The sequence below is a fragment of the Papio anubis genome, chromosome 13 (genome assembly GCF_008728515.1).
Source record: "Papio anubis isolate 15944 chromosome 13, Panubis1.0, whole genome shotgun sequence".
NCBI classification, from domain to species: Eukaryota; Metazoa; Chordata; class Mammalia; order Primates; family Cercopithecidae; genus Papio; species Papio anubis.
This window is the reverse complement of record NC_044988.1, coordinates 61,335,602-61,355,137: the sequence shown is the minus strand read 5'-3', so window position 1 is coordinate 61,355,137 and position 19,536 is coordinate 61,335,602. Positions and strand designations below refer to the sequence as shown.

General features: G+C 42.8%; 1 protein-coding gene and 1 pseudogene across 15 annotated transcripts in view; both read left to right on the top strand.

The window, feature by feature from the left end:
• Window positions 1-19,536, top strand: part of APTX (aprataxin) — a 53,925-nt gene that overhangs the window by 28,241 nt on the left and 6,148 nt on the right. For 7 of the 15 annotated variants that reach the window (XR_002517539.2, XM_021927452.2, XM_021927447.2 and 4 more), the window contains exons 2-6: window positions 7,857-7,993; window positions 9,616-9,662; window positions 9,899-10,201; window positions 11,701-11,760; window positions 12,874-13,100. Coding sequence is in view for 14 of the 15 variants with exons in the window: in XM_021927452.2 (XP_021783144.1) it covers window positions 7,857-7,993; window positions 9,616-9,662; window positions 9,899-10,201; window positions 11,701-11,760; window positions 12,874-13,100 (774 nt within the window). In the remaining variant the exon portion in view is untranslated. Of the gene's footprint in view, window positions 1-7,856; window positions 7,994-8,275; window positions 8,322-9,615; window positions 9,663-9,898; window positions 10,202-11,700; window positions 11,761-12,873; window positions 13,101-19,536 lie in introns of all 15 variants that reach the window. The other 8 variants (XM_031654305.1, XM_031654304.1, XM_031654303.1 and 5 more) reach the window with 4 other exon arrangements.
• On the top strand, window positions 15,278-18,593 carry LOC110741397 (annotated as a pseudogene).

The following is a 19,536-nucleotide window of genomic DNA, read 5'->3' as shown; positions in this document are numbered from 1 at the left end:
GGAGGTGAGGCTTGAAAGTTAAATAGGATTTGGATTTTAGGAGAAAGGAATACCAGGAGACCATATTAAGAATGACTTAGGCCAGGCGTGGCTCCTACCTGTAATCCCTGCAGTTTGGGAGGTCAAGACAGGAGGATCGCTTGAGGCCAGGAGTTTCAGACCAGTATAGGCAACATGGTGAGACCCCATCTCCATAAAAAATAAAATAAATTAGCAAGGCATGGTGGTGTGTGTCTGTAGTCCCAGCTACTCAGGAGGCTGAGGCTGGAGGACCACTTTAGCCCAAGGAAGTTGAGGCTGCAGTGAGCTGTGATGATGCCCTGCACCCAGCCTGGGCAACAGAATGAGACCCTGTCTCAGAAAAAAAAAAAAAAAAAAAGTGATTTATTTGGGAGACGCTGTTCAGTATGTTATACCTGAAGGGTATACATACAGGCATACCTCGGAGACATGGGTTTGGTTCTAGACAACTTCAATAAAGTGAGTCACATGAATGTTTTGGTTTCTTAGTGCATATAAAAGTTATGTTTATACTATACTGTAGTCTGTTAAGTGTGCAATAGCATTATGGCTGAACAATGTACATACCTTAATTAAAAATACTTTGCTAAGAAATGTATCAGTCACCGGAGCCTTCAGTGAGTTGTGATCTTTTTGCTGATGTTGGGCGGGACTTGCCTTGATGTTGGTGGCCACTGACTGATCAGGGTCACGGTTACTGAAGGTTTGGATGTCTGTGGCAATTTCTTAAAATAAGACAATAAAGTTTGCTGCATCGATTGATTTTCACAAAAGTTTTTCTGTAGTAAATGATGCTGTTTGATGACTTTTTTTTTCTTTTTGTCTCATTTATTTTTTGAGCCCAGTTTATGGATTTTTATAGCATTTTACCCACAGTGTAACTTCTTTCAAAAATTGGAATCAGTCCTCTTAAACCCTGCCGCTACTTTATCAGCTAAGTTTATGTCCTGTGTTGACATTTCTTTTTTTTTTTTTTTTTTTTGAGACGGAGTCTCACTCCGTCACCCAGGCTGGAGTGCAATGGTGTGGTCTCAGCTCACTGCAACCTCTGCCTCCCGGGTTCAAGCGATTCTCCTACCTCAGCCTCCTGAGTACTGGGACTACGGGTGCCTGCCACCACACCTGGCTGATTTTTGTGTTTTTAGTAGAGATGAGGTTTCACTATGTTGGCCAGGTTGGTCTTGAACTCCTGACCTTGTGATCTGCCTGCCTCAGCCTCCCAAAGTGCTAGAATTACAGGTGTGAGCCCCAACCTCTTTTTTTTTTCTGGAGAGACAGAGTCTCTTTCTGTCATCCAGGCTGGAGTGCAGTGGCACGATCTCGGCTCATGGCAACCTCTGCCTCCTGGGTTCAAGAGAGTCTCGTGCCTCAGTCTCCTGAGTAGCTGAGATTACAGGCACATGCCACCACACCTGGCTAATTTTTGTATTGTTAGTAGAGACAGGGTTTCATCATGTTGGCGAGGCTGGTCTTGAACTCCTGACCTCAAGTGATCTGCCTGCCTCGGCCTCCCAGAGTGCTGGGATTACAGGCATGAGCCACAACACCCAGCCCTTTGTTGACGTTTCAGTAATGTTCACTATGTCTTCACCAGGAATATAATTCATCTTAAGAAACCGTTGTCTTTGCACATCCATAAGCAGCAGCTCCTCATCCATTAAAGTATTATCATGAGATTGCAGCATTTCAGTCACATCTTCAGGCTCTACTTACAATTTTAGTTCTCTTTATTTCTGCTACATTGGGAGTGACTTCCTCCATTGACGTCTTGAACCCCTCAAAGTCATCCGTAAGGGTTGGAATCAACTTCTTCCAAATGCCTGTTTATGTTAATATTTTGACCCTCCCATAAATTGCAGATGTTCTTAAGGGCATTTAGAATGGTTGAATCCTTTTCAGAAGGTTTTCAAGTTACTTTGCCCAGGCCCATCAGAAGAATGTGTTTCTTAATTAATATGCCCTTAAGAAATGTATTTCTTAATTAATAACACTTGAAAGTCAGAATTACTTCTTGATTCATGGGCGGCAGAATGGATGTTGTTTTATCAGGCACTAAGGCAATATTTATCTCCCTGTATAATATATCTCCATCAGGGATCTTGGGTGCATTGTCAATGAGCAGTAATATTTTGAAAGGAATCTTTTTTTTATGAGCAGTAGTTCTTAACAGAGATCTTAAAATATTCAGTCAGTCATGCTGTAAACACATGTGCTGTCATCCAGGCTTTGTTGTTCCATTTATAGAGCACAGGCAGAGTGGACTGAGTATAATTCTTAAGGGCCTTAGGATTTCTGAAATGGTAAATGAGCACTGGCTTCAGTTTAAAGTCTCCAGCTGCATTAGTTCCTAACAAGACAGCCTGTCCTTGAAGCTTTGAGGTCAGGCATTGACTTCTCTCTACCTTTGAAAGTCCCAGATGGCATTTTCTTCCAGTAGCATCAAAGATCACTGATCACAGATCATTGTAACAGATATAATAATAATGAAAAAGTTTGAAATATTGTGAGAATTACTAAAATGTGACAGAGACATGAAGTGAACACATGCTGTTGGGAAAATGGCACTGAAAGACTTGCTTGCCACAGATTTGCCAGACTGTCAATTTGTAAAAAAGTGCATCATCTTTGAAATGTGATAGAGCAGAGCACAAAGAATGTATGCCAGTATGTATGTGTTTCTTGGGGAAAAGAGGAGAGAGAGGGATGGGCAAGTGGGACTAGTTCTGTGAAGAGAAATGGGAGGTAAAATACGTAACCACTGTGCAGTTACAGTATGACGAGCTTAACTTCAGGCCTGAGGGACTTGAGATGGATCAGGGCAGGGCAAGTTTCCAGGACTGTGGTGGATATTATGGTAGCCTCCAGCCACATGGAGTTATTTAAGTATTAAGTAAAAAATGTAGTTCCTCTGTTGTCCTAGCTACATGTTAGATGCTCGATTGTTACATGGTGTGTAATTTATTGGACAGCTCAGGTTTAAAACATTTCCATCATTGCAGAAAATTCTATTGGACAACCCTATTTGAGGTTACCTGATTTCTGGCCTTGTGTGTTCTATCAGATCACTTGAGTTCTTTAAGGAATAATCAGAATTTCTTTCTGACGAATCCCCTCAACCCTAGAATGAAAGATATAGAGCCGGGCTGGGCGCGGTGGCTCACACCTGTAATCCCAGCACTTTGGGAGTCCGAGGCGGGCGGATCCCCTGACATCAGGAGTTCGAGACCAGCCTGGCCAACATGGTGAAACCCCGTCTCTATTAAAAATACAAAAAGCCGGCGCGGTGGCTCAAGCCTGTAATCCCAGCACTTTGGGAGGCCAAGGTGGGCGGATCACGAGGTCACGAGATCGAGACCATCCTGGCTCACACAGTGAAACCCCATCTCTACTAAAAATACAAAAAATTAGCCAGGTGTGGTTGCAGGTGCCTGTAGTCCCAGCTACTCGGGAGGCTGAGACAGGAGAATGGCCTGAACCTGGGAGGCGGAGCTTGCAGTGAGCCGAGAGCCGGCCACTGCACTCCAGCCTGGGTGACAGAGCGAGACTCCGTCTCAAAAAAAAAAAAAAAAAAAACCAAAAAGTAGCCAGGTGTGTTAGTGCACGCCTGTAATCCCAGCTGCTCAGGATACTGAGGCAGGAGAATCACTTGAACCCATGAAGTGGAGTTTGCAGTGAGCCGAGACTGCCCCATTGTATTCCAGCCTGGGCAACAGCAAAACTCCATCTCAAAGAAAAAAAAAAAAGAAGATGTAGAGTTGAAAAATAGATAATTGGGATTTATCCACCTAGATGTGAGAATGGATAGGGTTGCCTAAAGAGTGGAACACAGCATTCCATCATAAGAAGAGCCATAGAAGGAAGGGAGAGAGAAGGCAGGAAGGAAAACCGGGATAATTATTACTCTCATGCAGAGTAAATAGCATTTGATAATTCACTTGTAAATATTTATTGTATGCCCGCTGTATGCCAAGTGTTAGATTAGGTGCTAGGGGTATATTGATAAGCAAAAATGGGCATGACCACTGTTACAGAGTTTTCAGTTTATGGAGTTTTACAGGAGGGACTGGGTTGAAGATTCAGGAAAGCCCATCTTCCTGCACTTGCGATATTGTAAAACACTCCATTCCTAGAAGTTGGAATTGGAGGCTGAAACGGGTGAAGTTATTATTTAAGGTTAGTTATATAACCATTGTGCAGTCACTGCTTCAGCTTCTCAGGAAGTAGTAAAAAGAAACACCAGCCGGGCGCGGTGGCTCACGCCTGTAATCCCAGTACCAGAGGACGAGGCGATGGATCACAAGGTCAGGAGATCGAGACCACGGTGAAACCCCTGCCCCTATTAAAAAAATACAAAAAATTAGCCGGGCGCTGTGCATGGGCTTCTGTAGCCCAGCTACTCAGGAGGCTGAGGCAGGAGAATGGCGTGAACCCGGAGGCAGAGCTTGCAGTGAGTCGAGATTGCCCCACTGCACTCCAGCCTGGGCGAGCAGAGGGAGACTCCGTCTCAAAAAAAAAAAAAAAAAAAAAAAAAAAAAAAGAAACACACCATAACTTGAGAACTTTGGGGGAATAAAGTATCTGTATTGATGGAGGGCAGGAAGGGCACCAGACATCTCAAGGCCTGTCAGCCATACTCTCTGCTGCCCACTGGATTCCTCTCTGTCCCTGCTCTCAAAATCTGTTCTCCTCTGGCTTCTCTATTGTCAGTGTAAGTAGTCAGTCACCACATATTTCCCAATGCCTGGTGAAGACATACTTCACTTCTCAGTCTGTTACCTGCTCATTCTTCAGTTTCCAGCAAGTGCAAACAGATGCCCCTTGGAACGCACAGCATTTGAAAGTGGGACCTGCCCATAGCACCATCATCATTTGAGGCTCCAGGTTTAGGATTTTAGATTTATAGCTGCATCAATTCCTTCACAGAGACTTGCTGAATTGTCTTTTTGACCTCTCTGGCCCACGTTATATTAGCAGCCTCTTCACTAATCTCTGACTCTAGATTTCTCCATGGTAGACTGCCTACACACAGCTGTTAAGTGTTCTTTGTATGCTGTTGTTTTACTGTGAAGCTCAAAACCTGGCAGCTGTCTCCTCTTGGTGATGTTAAATGTGAACTTTTCAGCCTAGTATTCTTTCGACACCTCTGTCTTTTTTTGTGACTCTCCGAGGCAGCTTCTGTGGTTCGGTCAACTAGATCTGCTTTTACTCTGACCTATGGCTTGCCATTGGCGAAATCTGTGCTGCCACTTGTGCTTTTTAAAATGGAATGGACCCATCCACTCCATTTCTTCTTTATCAGTCCCCTTGGCTCCTAGCCGTCTCTAACTGGGAGGTTTCTGGAAGCCTGTACTGGCTAATACAGGACTTTTTACCTCCTTAGTGCTCATATACTCGCACTAAAATCTTATTCATTTGAATTTGCATCTCCTCAGCTGTCATTTGCTCACTTTGCCTTGCATTGTCTTGTGTTTGCAGATGGAAATAAAACTGATTTTTGAAAATCAGGTTTCTTTTTTCTTTGCTTATGGGCATGAAACTTGTGCAGAGGGCATAAGTGCTGCCTTGAGTGTAGGCAGGTTTCCAGGAGAGGCGTGTTAGAGGCTTGAGGACTGATAAGAGTCTGGAATCTAGAGAGGCATCCTCTCTCTGCCCATAATTCCCTGTTTCACCTCTTTGGGTGATCTCATCCTCTCTCTTTGCCTCAGCCTCTGTAACATGTTGATGCCTCTCAAATATATGCATTTAGTCCATTCCCCTCTCCTGAGCTTCATACCCATATATCACAGCTTGAGTCTTGGATCTTCCACAGGCAACTTAAACTAATTACATTTCAATATGAAATTGGTCCTTCTTTCTTCACCTTCCCTTTTATCTCCAAATTATGTCTCCTTGTGTATTTTTCATTTTGGTTAATGGGCATCTTCCAAATTAGAAGTCTTTGGTCAGTGTCTCTCTCTTTTTTTTTTTTCCCCCTTGAGATGCAGTCTTGCTGTATTGCCCAGGCTGGAGTACAATGGTGCGATCTCGGCTCACTGCAACCTCCGCCTGCTGGGTTCCAGCGATTCTTCTGCCTCAGCCTCCCGGGTAGGTGGGACTACAGGCACCTGCCACCACGCCCGGCTAATTTTTGTATTTTTAGTAGAGACAGGGTTTTAGCATGTTGGCTAGGCTGGTCACAAACTCTTGACCTCGTGATCTGCCCACCTTGGCCTCCCAAAGTGCTGGGATTACAGGCCTGAGACACTGCACCTGGCCTTATTCCTTTGTCATTCCCCAAATGTCATCAGTAATTAAGTGTGTCTTCCAGATTTCTCCTGGCTCTTCTTGCTCTCCATCCCCTTTGCTTCGGCCATTGTTGAGGCCTCATCTCTCTTCTGAATTTCTTGTCTTTCTCTTTTACTGATAGTCCACAACAAGCCATAAGGGTTGTTTTTCAAAAGAACATCAACACTTCCATTGTTTGCAGGTTGTGTATTGCACAAAATTGCCACATTCACACTTTAGAAATTGTAGGTTTGCGGCTGGGTGTGGTGGCTCACGCCTGTAATCCCAGCACTTTGGGAGGCCGAGGCAGGCAGATCACCTGAGGCCGGGAGTTTGAGACCAGCCTAACCAACATGGAGAAACCCCATCTCTACTAAAAATATAAAATTAGCTGAGCGTGGTAACACATGCCCGTAATCCCAGCTACTCGGGAGGCTGAGGCAGGAGAATCCCTTGAACCCAGGAGGCAGAGGTTGCTGTGAGCCAAGATTGCGCCAGTGCACTCCAGCCTGGGCAAGAGTGAAACTCCGTCTCAGAAAAAAAAAAAAAAAAGAAAGAAGTTGCAGATTTGCGTATTTATTATGACTGTCTTCTGGCAGATGGGAGTAAAATACATTGTTCTAACATCAGTATGTTATGACAAGGAAGGAAAACCTATGACACATAAAGACACCTAAGCACTAGAGAACATCTTTTTTATGTCCTTAGTTCTCTGGCAGGCAAACCCCTTCTCATCCTTTAAAACCACACATTAATATCCCTTCCTCGTGAAGCCTTTTAAAATATTCTCCACAAGAGTCAGTCAGTCCTTTTACTCGGCTAATGCCATATTTGGTTACTCTCTTCTTGTAGTGTTTATCACATTATACTGTAAATATTGGTATATGATTCTATCTGTCCTACTGCACTCCGGGATCCTCAAGGACAGGGACAATGTCCCTATTTTATTCATCCTTTGACTTTCAATATGTAGCCTAATGTCCAGCACATATCAATACATGTGTAATAGGCCAGGTGTGATGGCTCATGCTTATACTTCCAGCACTTTGGGAGGCCAAAGTGGGTGGATCACCTGAGGTCAGAAGTTTGAGACCAGCCTGGCCAACATGGTGAAACCCCATCTCCACTAAAAATACAAAAATTAGCCAGGTGTGGTGGCAGGTGCCTGTAATCCCAGCTACTCAGTCGAGGCAGGAGAATTGCTTGAACCTGGGAGGCAGAGGTTGCAGTGAGCCGAGATTGTGCCGCTGCATGCCAGCCCGGGGACAGAGCGAGACTCTGTCTCTAAATAAATAAATAAATAAATGTGTAATAAGTATTTGATTGCTTAGCATGATTCAGGCAGGGAGGTAAATACTTATTCACATTATCTCAGTTAATCTTCACAACAGCCTCCTGAGTCCCGTCATTATCATGGTTTATAGGTGAGAAAATTGAGACTAGGGTGGTGAAGTCACTTGCCTCAAGATAAACAGCTGGTAAATCACATGCATGGTGGCACTGGGTGTGGTCCTGGAGGACTTGTGCTGGTGGATCTGTTTTTCTAGTGATTTTCTTGTTTTGTCCCTCAGACTGATGATGCGGGTGTGCTGGTTGGTGAGACAGGACAGCCGGCACCAGCGAATCAGACTTCCACATTTGGAAGCAGTTGTGATTGGGCGTGGCCCAGAGACCAAAATCACTGATAAGAAATGTTCTCGACAGCAAGGTAACTGGTCATAGAAATGTGGAGATTACTATGTTTGGTTATGTGGGATAGTGATAACCAAAGATGCATATTTTCTGGGTGCTCTTGATGGAAAATCTGTTGTCTGCCAAAAGTACTGCTCAGGAACTGAGCTCTTTTAGCCAACACCAGGGCCCTATTTATTCCTGATTCTGCCCTCCCAGTGTGGTAATGTTCAAGGCAGGGTGGGTGAAGGTTGGGAGCAGGCAAGTTCATCCTGTTACCATGGGATGGTGGAATTGAGTCCTGCCCTTCTTTCCCTAGGGACATTGCTCAATGGGCAGCAAGATGTAAACTCTGGAGTCTACAGGTGAAACCATGTCTGTCTGAGAAGTAATGGGGTAGTGCCATCCTTTACATACTGCCTCACGCAGAGAGTAACATCTTTATGAGACAACGGCATCTAGCACTTGTCTTAGGGTTTAATAACATGAAAGTCCTTGCCCTCAGAAAAAAATCCTTACCATGTATCTTGTTTTTTCCTGTAAACATGCACACTGCTGCCTGGAGTGTGACTCCCCACAGCAAGGTTTCCCAAGGGTTCTGAACTTAGAGATTTGGCATCTGCAGCACTGATTATGATCTTTTCTATATGAGTTAATCTCTATGGAGGGATACAAAGCCATGCCTGAGCTGGGTAGGCCCAAGATGCAGAAGCAGCGGCTGCTTCTCTCTCTGTTCTCTTCCTCACAACAGCAACTGAAGGGGCATGTATATGGTACCCTGTCCTCTCTGGGGAGCAGCTGTGGTGGTTCTTCTTTCCTCCCTCTTTCAACTCCAGATACCTTGTGCATTTATCAGAACAGGAATGCTTAATGTTACCACTTCTCACACATGCTCAGATTGTTCTGTCTCTGCAATCATCTTTCTAGAACATTCTTTCTACTCCTTCCACCCAAAGCCACCTGAGTTTCTGTCTTCCAGGAATGTGTCTTTTACTGTTTTCTCTTTTAAAGTCATCTGATAGTTTTTGTTTTTCCAAAATAATATTGGAAGCCAGATTTAATCCTTGGTCAAGAGTTTGTGTGAGAAATGGGTCTTTTTTTTTTCTCCTGAGTCAGGGTCTCACTCTGTTGCCCAGGCTGGAGTGTAATGGTGCAATCTTGATTCACTGCAACCTCCGCCTTCTGGGGCTCACGTGATTCTCCCACCTCAGTCTCCCAAGTAGCTGGGACTATAGGCACGTGCCGCCACACCTGGCTAATTTTTGTATTTTTTTTGTAGAAACGGGGTTTTGCCACGCTGCCCAGGCTGGGAGAAATGGGTCTTCTTTTCTGGTGGCAGAGTCTGATCATGAGCAGGCCAGGGGTTCTGGAATAGGGAAACTTGTGGGGATTAATTGAAGCTGCCTCACAGGGATCTTGGCAATAGCTAAGGGAGTATGTATGCTGTTGGACATTTTATGGAAGGATTTAAACCTTTAGAAATTGATGGGATTTGGAGCCCCAGCCACCTGTATAACAGGTGATTGCTAATAGGCCTTTAAGGAAACATCTGTTCAGCTGCCTCCTCTAGTGAAGCTTCATTGTTTTCTTTCGGGAAAATAGGAGCGAGTGCCTGGTTCTTTGTTGCATTTGTGTTTAACTTTTTCCAATCTCTTTCAGTACAGTTGAAAGCAGAGTGTAACAAGGGATATGTCAAGGTAAAGCAGGTAGGTGTATTTATAACTTGGAATTTTATACTTGATGATTTTCTTATGCTGTTGACTTTAGAGTGTCTGTGCCAGCCAGTGAAGGCTTCTCTGTCATGTATGGAAGTGATGGAGTAATATAGGTGAACATTAGGCAAGGTGCTTGGCATATAGTAAGTGGTTAATGTAGCAGTGGCTATGTTAGTGTAGGTGCTGTTGCTATTATTATAATTATTTTCTGATTGTTTATCCCATAGGTAGGAGTCAATCCCACCAGCATTGACTCAGTCGTAATTGGGAAGGACCAAGAGGTGAAGCTGCAGCCTGGCCAGGTTCTCCACATGGTGAATGAACTTTATCCATATATTGTAGAGTTTGAGGAAGAGGCAAAGAACCCTGGCCTAGAAACACACAGGAAGAGAAAGAGATCAGGTGACAGTGATTCTATAGAAAGGGATGCTGCTCACGAAGCTGAGCCTGGGACAGGGCTGGAACCTGGGAGCAACCATAACCAATGCTCCGTGCCTCCAAAGAAGGGAAAAGATGCACCTATCAAAAAGGTGAGGGTAGTGTGATTGGTAGATGATGTGGAGAAGAAATGAAATATAATGACTGCTTAATTGTTTTGTACACTGTAAAGTTCAGAAATGTGTGAGGGGTTGTTAACCATGATGAAAGAGTCACTTGTTTGTGGCATGAAAATCATTTAGATGAATGTTCCTTTATGTGCTTTTTCTTAAATTCCTGAGGTAAGCCACTTGAAGGTAGAGCAATAATGGCAGTGTGCACTTAACACTGAACAACTAAAATGGATCAGTTGTTTATGCATCTATAGAAGGTTTTCATAGATTATGTAATTCATATGCTGATGTCAAAGTGGAGAATTGGTCAGGCTGTAGTTGGAGTGAGAGAGGGCAAAGAAGGTATGACTCATACGCTGGCATTTCTCACCTTCATCTAGACAGCCAGCTGTGAATATAGGAAGGCTGGCTGGGTGCAGTGGTTCACGCCTGTAATCTCAGCGCTTTGGGAAGCTGAGGCAGGCAGATCACTTGAGGGTCAGGAGTTTGAGATCTGCCTGGACAGCATTGTGAAACTCCGTCTTTATTAAAAATACAAAAATTAGCTGGGCGTGGTGGTGCACGCACGCTTGTAATCCCAGCTACTCAGGAGGCTGAGGCAGAAGGATTGCTTGAAGCTGGGAGGCAGAGGTTGCAGTGAGCTGAGATGGTGCCACTGCACTCCAGCCTGAGCGACAGAGCGAGACTCCGTCTCAAAAAACAACAACAATAAAATATGGCTGGGTGTGCTGGCTCATGCCTTTAATCCCAGCACTTTGGGAGGCCGAGATGAGCAGATCACCTGAGGTCAGGAGTTCGAGATCAGCCTGACCAACATGGTGAAACCCCCTCTCTACTAAAAATACAAAATTAGCTGGGCATGGTGGTGCACGCCTATAATCCCAACAACTCCAGAGGCTGAGGCAGGGGAATCGCTTGAACCCGGGAAGCAGAGGTTGCAGTGAGCCGAGATCATGCCATTGTACTCCAGCCTGGGCAACAAGAGCGAAACTCTGTCTCAAAAAAAAAAAAAAAAGAAAAAAAAGAATATAGGGTCGGGTGTGGTGGCTCATGCCTGTAATCCCAGCACTTGGGGAGGTGGAGGCGGGTGGATCACCTGAGGTGAGGAGTTCAAGACCAGCCTGGCCAACCTGGTGAAACTCCATCTCTACTAAAAAATACAAAAATTAGCTGGGCATGGTGGTGGGCACCTGTAATCCCAGCTACTTGGGAGGCTGAGGCAGGAGAATCACTTCGGAGGCTGCAGTGAGCTGAGATCGTGCCACTGCACTCCAGCTTAGGAGAGACAGAGCGAGACTGTCTCAGAAAAAAAGAATATAGGAAGGCAATGGAGTGAAGTAAAGTCAAGTGAATCTTGTTTAATTCTCAAAAACTAAGTTTATTTCCAAGTTTAGTTGTGCTGTCACACAGTATTAACTATTGCCAAATTTAATTATTGGCATTTATAATTTACATTGCTTGTTTTTTTTTTTTTTTAGGAATCACTGGGCCACTGGAGTCAAGGCTTAAAGATTTCTATGCAGGACCCCAAAATGCAGGTCAGAATACAATTTTGGAATTTCAGTACCTTTCATGTTGTAAATGACTACTCCACAGAGGTCTTAATTACAAATGAAATCAAAGGATGTCAGTCTTTCCGAATGAGATTCATTTTATTGGGCTTTTCTGTGAGAACAAGAGGTTTTTCCCACTGGCAATAAAGTAGCAACTGGAATTGTCTGGAGAGAAAGCTAAGTTCTTCAAATGAATATCCCCTCTACCTTGTCCCTTTTAAACTTCTGGGTACTTTAAGGGAAGTTGCATTAACCTTAGTATGGTTCCTTTCAGGGGAGCATCAGAGATAATATACTGTGACAGTAGTACTGTGCTGCCCTGGCATTAACAGTCAGACATCCCTGTAATCCCAGCACTTTGGGAGGCCGAGGTGGGAGGATCACCTGAGGTCAGGAGTTTGAGATCAGCCTGACCAACATGGAGAAACTCCGTCTCTACTAACAATATAAAAAATTAGCTGGGCGTGGTGGCGCATGGCTGTAATCCCAGCTACTCGAGAGGCTGAGGCAGGAGAATCGCTTGAATCTGGAGGTGGAGATTGTGGTGAGCTGAGATCACGCCATTGCACTCCAGCCTGGGCAACAAGAGCGAAACTCCATCTCAAAAAACAAAAAAAAACAAAAAAAACCAGGCATCATCCTTGAGGAGCCTTTGAGTTACACTTCAATTACATTCCTGGTTGACAAGGGGCAGGTCTAATAGGGCTCACTGGAACCCATGTGTATGTGTCACACAGTCTGCCATGTTGGAGTGGAGAAGGATGCTTTTGAATTTATGCCTACAGAGATTTTACATCAGATCCTTGGTAACTATTTTGTACTATGCATCTTCTGTGTATTCTGTGTAGTGTGGTGGTTGAAAACAGACTCTGGAGTCAGCTAGATCTGATTTGAAATCCTAGATTTCCCTCTTAGGAACTATGACTTGTGCAAGACACTCAACCTATCTGAATCTCAGTGCTTTCATCTCTCAAAACTGGGCTACGAAAACTATTTGCACAAGACTGTGAGAATTAAGTGACTTAGAGAATATAACAACCAGGCACACAGAAGATTCTTAGTAGATGTCTGCTTCCTTCTCTTGTGTCCCTCTGCTAGGTTTACAAAGATGAGCAGGTGGTGGTAATAAAGGATAAATACCCGAAGGCCCGTTACCATTGGCTGGTCTTACCATGGACCGCCATTTCCAGTCTGAAGGCTGTGGCCAGGGAGCACCTTGAACTCCTCAAGCATATGCACACTGTGGGGGAAAAGGTGATTGTAGATTTTGCTGGGTCCAGCAAACTCCGCTTCCGATTGGGCTACCACGCCATTCCGAGTATGAGGTAAGCCATGTGGGTAGTGCTGCTGGCTCCTGGTTCTGTCCAGGTGGGCAGATAGATTAAGCCTGGGCTTGCTGAAGGTGCTGATTGCACTGAGGCCCAGGGAAGTGGGATGGAGTTTTTCCAAAGCAGGTGGGCTGAAGCCTCCATCTCTCTGCCTGACCTGCATGCAAGCTTTGAGTTCCCACTTCTGCCTATAATTCAGTTACATTTGGTTCTTTGTTCCTCTCAAAATATAAACCTTCGAGAGCCTAATATATGAACTAGATGAAGCAGCTTCGTTATCCTCAGATGAAGAATTGTGGTCAGTGGCTTTTATCAGATTCTTCAAAAGCATCTGTAACCCTAGAATGATTAAGGACTATTACTCTGAAGGAAACAAACATCATAGACTTCTGTAATGACAGCTTAGTAGATGCAGGATTTGAAAATAAAATGAGAGAAAAGTGTAGAATCTGTTTTCCTATGGCTTATGCCAAGAAGGATTCAGAAAGGAATGATTGATTTCTTTCAAAGGATACAAGCAAGGTGGATCTCCATGATTCCTTTGATTTAAGCAATAAGATGATGAGTCTAGATTTTAGAGTTTTTATTTTGTTTTTTTAAAAACTGTGATAGAATATACATAACAAAATTTACATTTTAGTCATCTTTAAGTGTACAATTCATTGGCATTACTATATTCATATTGCTATGCAGCTATTATTACCATCCGTCTCCAGAACTGTTTTCTCTTCCCAAACTGAAACTCTGTACCTTAAATAATAACTCTCCATTTCCTCCTCCCACTTGTGGCAACCACCATTGTACTTTCCTTCCCTGTGAATTTGACTACTCTACGTACCTCATATTGGTACCTACATACAGGGACATACTTGTCCTTTTGTGACTGGCTTATTTTAGTTAGCATAATGTCTTCAAGGCTCATCCATGTTGTAGCATGTGACAGGATTTTCTCTGATTATTTATTTTTTTTTAACTACCAACACTCACATTTTATTTAGGTGAATAATTACGACTTAGGTTACTGGCCACTTTAACCAAATGAAATCTTTGTGCCAGATTTTTCCCTAGTCAGTACTGATTCTTTTAAATTGAGGCATAACTTACATACAATAAAGTGCATAATAAGATGCATAGTTTGATCAGTTTTCATAAGTGCGTACAATCTTGCCACTATCATTCTGATTAAGATACAGAAGATGTCTATCTTTTCATCCCAGAAAGCTCCCTTGTACCCCTTTCTAGTCAATCCTCCCTCAAGCATTGCTTTTATTTCCTTCAGCATAGATAGTTTTTGTCTCTTCTTTTTTTTTTTGAGACGGAGTCTCGCTCTGTCGCCCAGGCTGGAGTGCAGTGGCCAGATCTCAGCTCACTGCAAGCTCCGCCTCCCGGGTTCCCGCCATTCTCCTGCCTCAGCCTCCCGAGTAGCTGGGACCACAGGCGCCGCCACCTCGCGCGGCTAATTTTTTGTGTTTTTAGTAGAGACGGGGTTTCGCCATGTTAGCCAGGATGGTCTCGATCTCCTGACCTTGTGATCCGCCCGTCTTGGCCTCCCAAAGTGCTGGGATTACAGGCTTGAGCCACCGTGCCCGGCCAGTTTTTGTCTCTTCTAGAGCTACCACGAATAAATGGAATCATACATTGCATACTCTTTTTTGGTCTGGCTTTTTTGGGTCAGCATAATTTTGAGATTCATGTGTGTTATTATGTGTATCATGGACATATGTACTTTATTTTATTTTTTCCCCTTGAGTGAATATTTAGGGATCCCAGCCTGGGCAACATGGCAAAACCTGTCTCTACAAAAAATACAAAAAATTAGCCGGGGGTGGTGGTACACACCTGCTACTTGGGAGGTTGAGGTGGAAGGATCACTTGAGCCCAGGAGGTTGAGGCTGCAGTGAGCTATAGTTGCGCCACTGTACTCCAGCCTGGGCAACGGAGTGAGACTCTGTCTCAAAAAAGAAGAAGAAGAAAAAAAAAGAATAAATATTTGGAAATGGAATTGTTAGGTCATAGGGTGGATGTATGCTGTACCTCACTTTAAAAATATATTTGTATTGTTAAAGCCTGATTTGAAAATTTAGGAGGGAAAGTCATCCACAATCCTGTTTCCCTAATGCAGAGTCCCTGACTAACAGAGCCCTTGGCCACTGAGCCCTTTTCACATAGTGATCATGATGCCCTTACCTTTTTCATACAGTGAATGTTGTCATGCTATGGAGAATGCTTACAGCAAGAGCTGTGGTAGGTATATATGGGAGGCAAATTGAGCCAATAAGCAAAGTTGCTATTTGTATACCCTTTTATATTACTCTGTATGATGTAATTTTGAATAAATGAACATGTTAGAAAGGAAAAGGTGATAAGTAAATTTATTTTTCCTAGTGTAAAAGTAATGTTTTCAATTAAGAAAATATAAAAAATTAAGTATGAAAAAGAACAAAGACCTTCTATAATACTAACTAGATAAACTATAGACCTTATTTTAGATAACTAAACTATAGACCTTATTTGAATTTCACCAATTTTTCCTGTATTGTTCTTTTTCTACTCCAGAATCTAATCTCACATTTCATTTATTTGTTCTCTTCTTAGTCTCCCTCAATCTGTGACAATTCCTACTTTCCTGGCTTTCATGACCTTGACACTTTTGATGAGTACTGGCTAATTGTCTTTAGGATGTCTTTTAATATGGGTTTGTCTAATTTTTTTTTTTCATGATTAAGTTGACGTTATCCATTTTTTAAATCAGTGAAGTGATATTTCTGATTGTGTCCTTCTCAATATATCATATGGGAGTGGCATGATGTTGAAATCATTTATTACTGGTCATGTTAACCTTGATCATTTTGTTAAGGTGGTGTCTGCCAGGTTTCCACCTTCAAAATTGACTGTTTTTTTTTTTTTTTAAATTCATGAATATTTTGGGTTAGATATTTTGAGACTATGCTACTATGTCTCCTCAAACTTGCACCCAATGATTTTAGCATCTACTGGTTCATCTTGCCTGTAATAGTTATTGTATTGGTATTTATTCTACAGTGACTTTATACTTCCTTCACCTAACTTATTGGTTGAAATTATTCTGTGTGAACGAGCTGTTCCGTCTTTCTCGTTAGTTCTCTATTCAATTATTTAATAGTATGGACTCATGGATGTTTATTCTATAGGTTATAATTCAATACTATAATTATTTTGTTGCTCAAATTGTTCAGCTTTGGTTATTGAAAGCCCGTTTAGGTCAGCTCTTGTGTGACTTTGATATGCCTTCACCATCTTTTGGGCAATTTATTTTCTGGCCCCACAAGATGTTCCAGGCTTATCTGGAATGAACCACTTCTCCAAAGAGCCCTAGGTCTTGGGCCCTAGGTTTCTGTGAGAGAAGTGGTTGATTCCAGGGTGTCCTTGCGTCTAGGTCCTCTCAGCCAATAGAGCCAGAAATACCTGTATGAATCCTAACCCATACACACACACACAGCCCTATAATTCTGTGGTTTTTTTTGCCTTTATTTGTATGTGGAAAACCATGAGTTCATACTGATATCTCTGACACCATTCCAACTCTGTAAGTTTCATTCTTGTTTCCCTTTTTCCTTTTTTGTAACTGCTTTCTCCAACAGTGAGAAACCTGGCTCTCATTAGTTTCAATAAACTCATTTACTTGTTCAGTCCTAGTGTACCCATAAAATAGTCGCAGGATTCTTAACCCATACCCCTGTGAGAAAGATATTTACTAACTAGAGTACAGTACTTGCCTATAGTTCTTTTTGTTTTTAGCCTTACCGTATCTAGTGAAAACACTGTTCTCCAAAGCTAGGTTAGCTACTGTATTTTCTTCCTCAGCCCCTTTAGTGTGGTTTCCTCATTCATTTGTAATACAGCTATGCTTATTTATTAGTGCTTGTATTTCATTTTGGATTCTGCACACATGTTGATTGATTTTGATTATTTATTGGGAGAATGTGAAATATTACTGATTTTAAGAGTGAAAACTGTTACACAAAAAGGCATTCTACTTGGTTTAACAAGTCCAAAAGAGAATTCCTGATTTTCTTCCCCAAACCTGCTTTTTCACCTAACCTTCTTTATCTCAGTGAGTAACACTGTCCCAAAGCAACAGGCAGCCCATTAATAAGTTGTTTGTTCTATTCCAAAGTGCATTCAAAGTAGGATTGCTTGTTGCCATCTCAGCTGCTACAGCTCAGCTCTAGGGTAGGCTGTGATTTTCTGGGCTAGACTGCTGTAGCAGCCTCCTTAACTGGTTTCTCCCTATCTGTCCTTTCTTCACACAATAGTCAGAGTGATCTTTTAAACATGTAAATCAGGTTGCCCCATGGGCTTGGTTTGTGAGAAAGGGCCTGGTCCAGTCTGTCAGGACTACGGAGGCTTGTTTCTTGCCATCCTTTCCACCTTGGGTTTACGCACTTCTCACCTCCATCTGGCTGGGTGTGGGGAAGACCTGCCAGAGCCACAGAAGACAAGGTCGTTCCCATGGCCAACTAAATGGACAAGATGGTGCAGAAGAATACAGCTGATGCATTGGATTTGCCAAAGGAGCTTAAAAATATTCCCATGACCTTGGAATTATTACAGCCCAGAGAAGAATCAGAATATCAGTTAATGCTAATGGCAAGCAGCATAAAGATGAAGAAGTTATATCTTCAACAGTCTGTCATGAAATCTGGGAAAAAGTTACTATCAACCAAGAAAGACCCTGAAGAAAAGAAAAAAGAACCTGTAGTAACATTGCAGAATAGCCCTGAAGCGAGAGAAGAAACTAGCTCCGGTGGCAATGCAAGCAGCAGAAAGGGTGAGACAAATGCTCTAGATACTCGTGTTTCATCCTTTATTCAGGAATGAAGCACTTCCGACTCTGCTTGGTTAAAGTGTTGGGAGGTGCTTGCTGCAGCTCTCCGAACAGGAGATGGCTACACTGCTATTGGAACTGGTGAGGAAGAATTAGGATCTCAAATTGAGGAGACTGCATATCAAGAAATTAAGGAATATAGATACAAAATGCAAAGGTGGAGTATGAAGTAGGATATCAAATCTTAAAGAGCAAAGAATCCAAATTTAAGGGAAAATGTACCATGTGAGAATATTCCTAATGTCTTATTTGCTAGAATGATGGCACAGGAAATGGCCAGTGATGGGCTCAGAGAGATATGGAAAAACTTGACCAAAGAAGCCATCAGAGAGCATTCGGTGGCCAAGGCAAGTGGAACCCAGAGTGGCTTGTTCACGTATACAGATACAGTGCTGATGGACTGATAACATTTGTTGTCTGTAATGAATGTGGACGTCAGTGGAAGTTCTGTTGAGCTGGAATAACTACCAAAATATCTGGACTATTTAGAAATTAGATTTTGTATGTTCATTGCAGCACTATTCCCAGTAGCAAAGACTTGGAATCAACCATGATTGATGCCCATCAGTGGTAGACTGGATGAAGAAAATGTGGTACATATACACCATGGAATACTACACAGCCATAGAAAAGAACGAGAACATGTCCTTTGCAGCAACATGGATGGAGCTGGAGGCCGTTATCCTAAGTGAACAAACACAGGAGCAGAAAACCAAATACCACATGTTCTCTCATTTATAAATGGGAGCTAAATACAGAGCACACATGGAGACAAAGCAGGGAACGACCGACACTAGGGCCTATTTGACAGTGGAGGGAGGGAGGTTGGGGAGGATTGAAAAACTACCTATTGGGTACTATGCTTATTACCTGGGTGGCGAAATAATCTATATAGCAAACTCCTGTGACATACAATTTACCTATATAACAAATCTGCACTTGTACCCCTGAACCTAAAAGTTTTAAAAAGTTACCTATATTAAATATATTCATGATAGAAAAAAAAGGGAACCAGTTTGGTAGTTAGCAAAACATAAGTTATATCCAAAAAAATATGCTTTTAGCAGTGTGATGGGACAGAAGCCCAATCATAGTAAATGGATCAAAAAGTGAGTATCAACAATAGAGCTTTAGGGTTTGCGTATCACCAGTGTAAGAAAGTGGATCATGAAAGTAGAGTCAGCAGAAACAGTGCTAATCTGGCTTGTAGTTAAGGGAGAATTGTAGCTTTTTCCTGTCCTGCTCTCCTGTCCCCCACCATGGATATTAAAGGTAAGAGGATATATACCATAAATGTTTATGGGACAGGTGATACCTCATTTAAAAATCTGCTAGCTATTATTGATCAGAAATTGCACTTGAGCTTTATTTCTTTCATTTCGTCATCTTAGCAACCCTGTAAAGTAGGTATCTTCACTTCCATTTCGCAGATACGGTTGTTGGGGCTTAGAAAATGATAACCCCAAATAAAGGCCTCAGAAGCAAAGCTTCTCCTCGACCTTCTCCTGCCCCCTGTGTCTTGCCCCTCATTCTCCCCCTAAGCAAGCCATAGAAACTATAATTCCT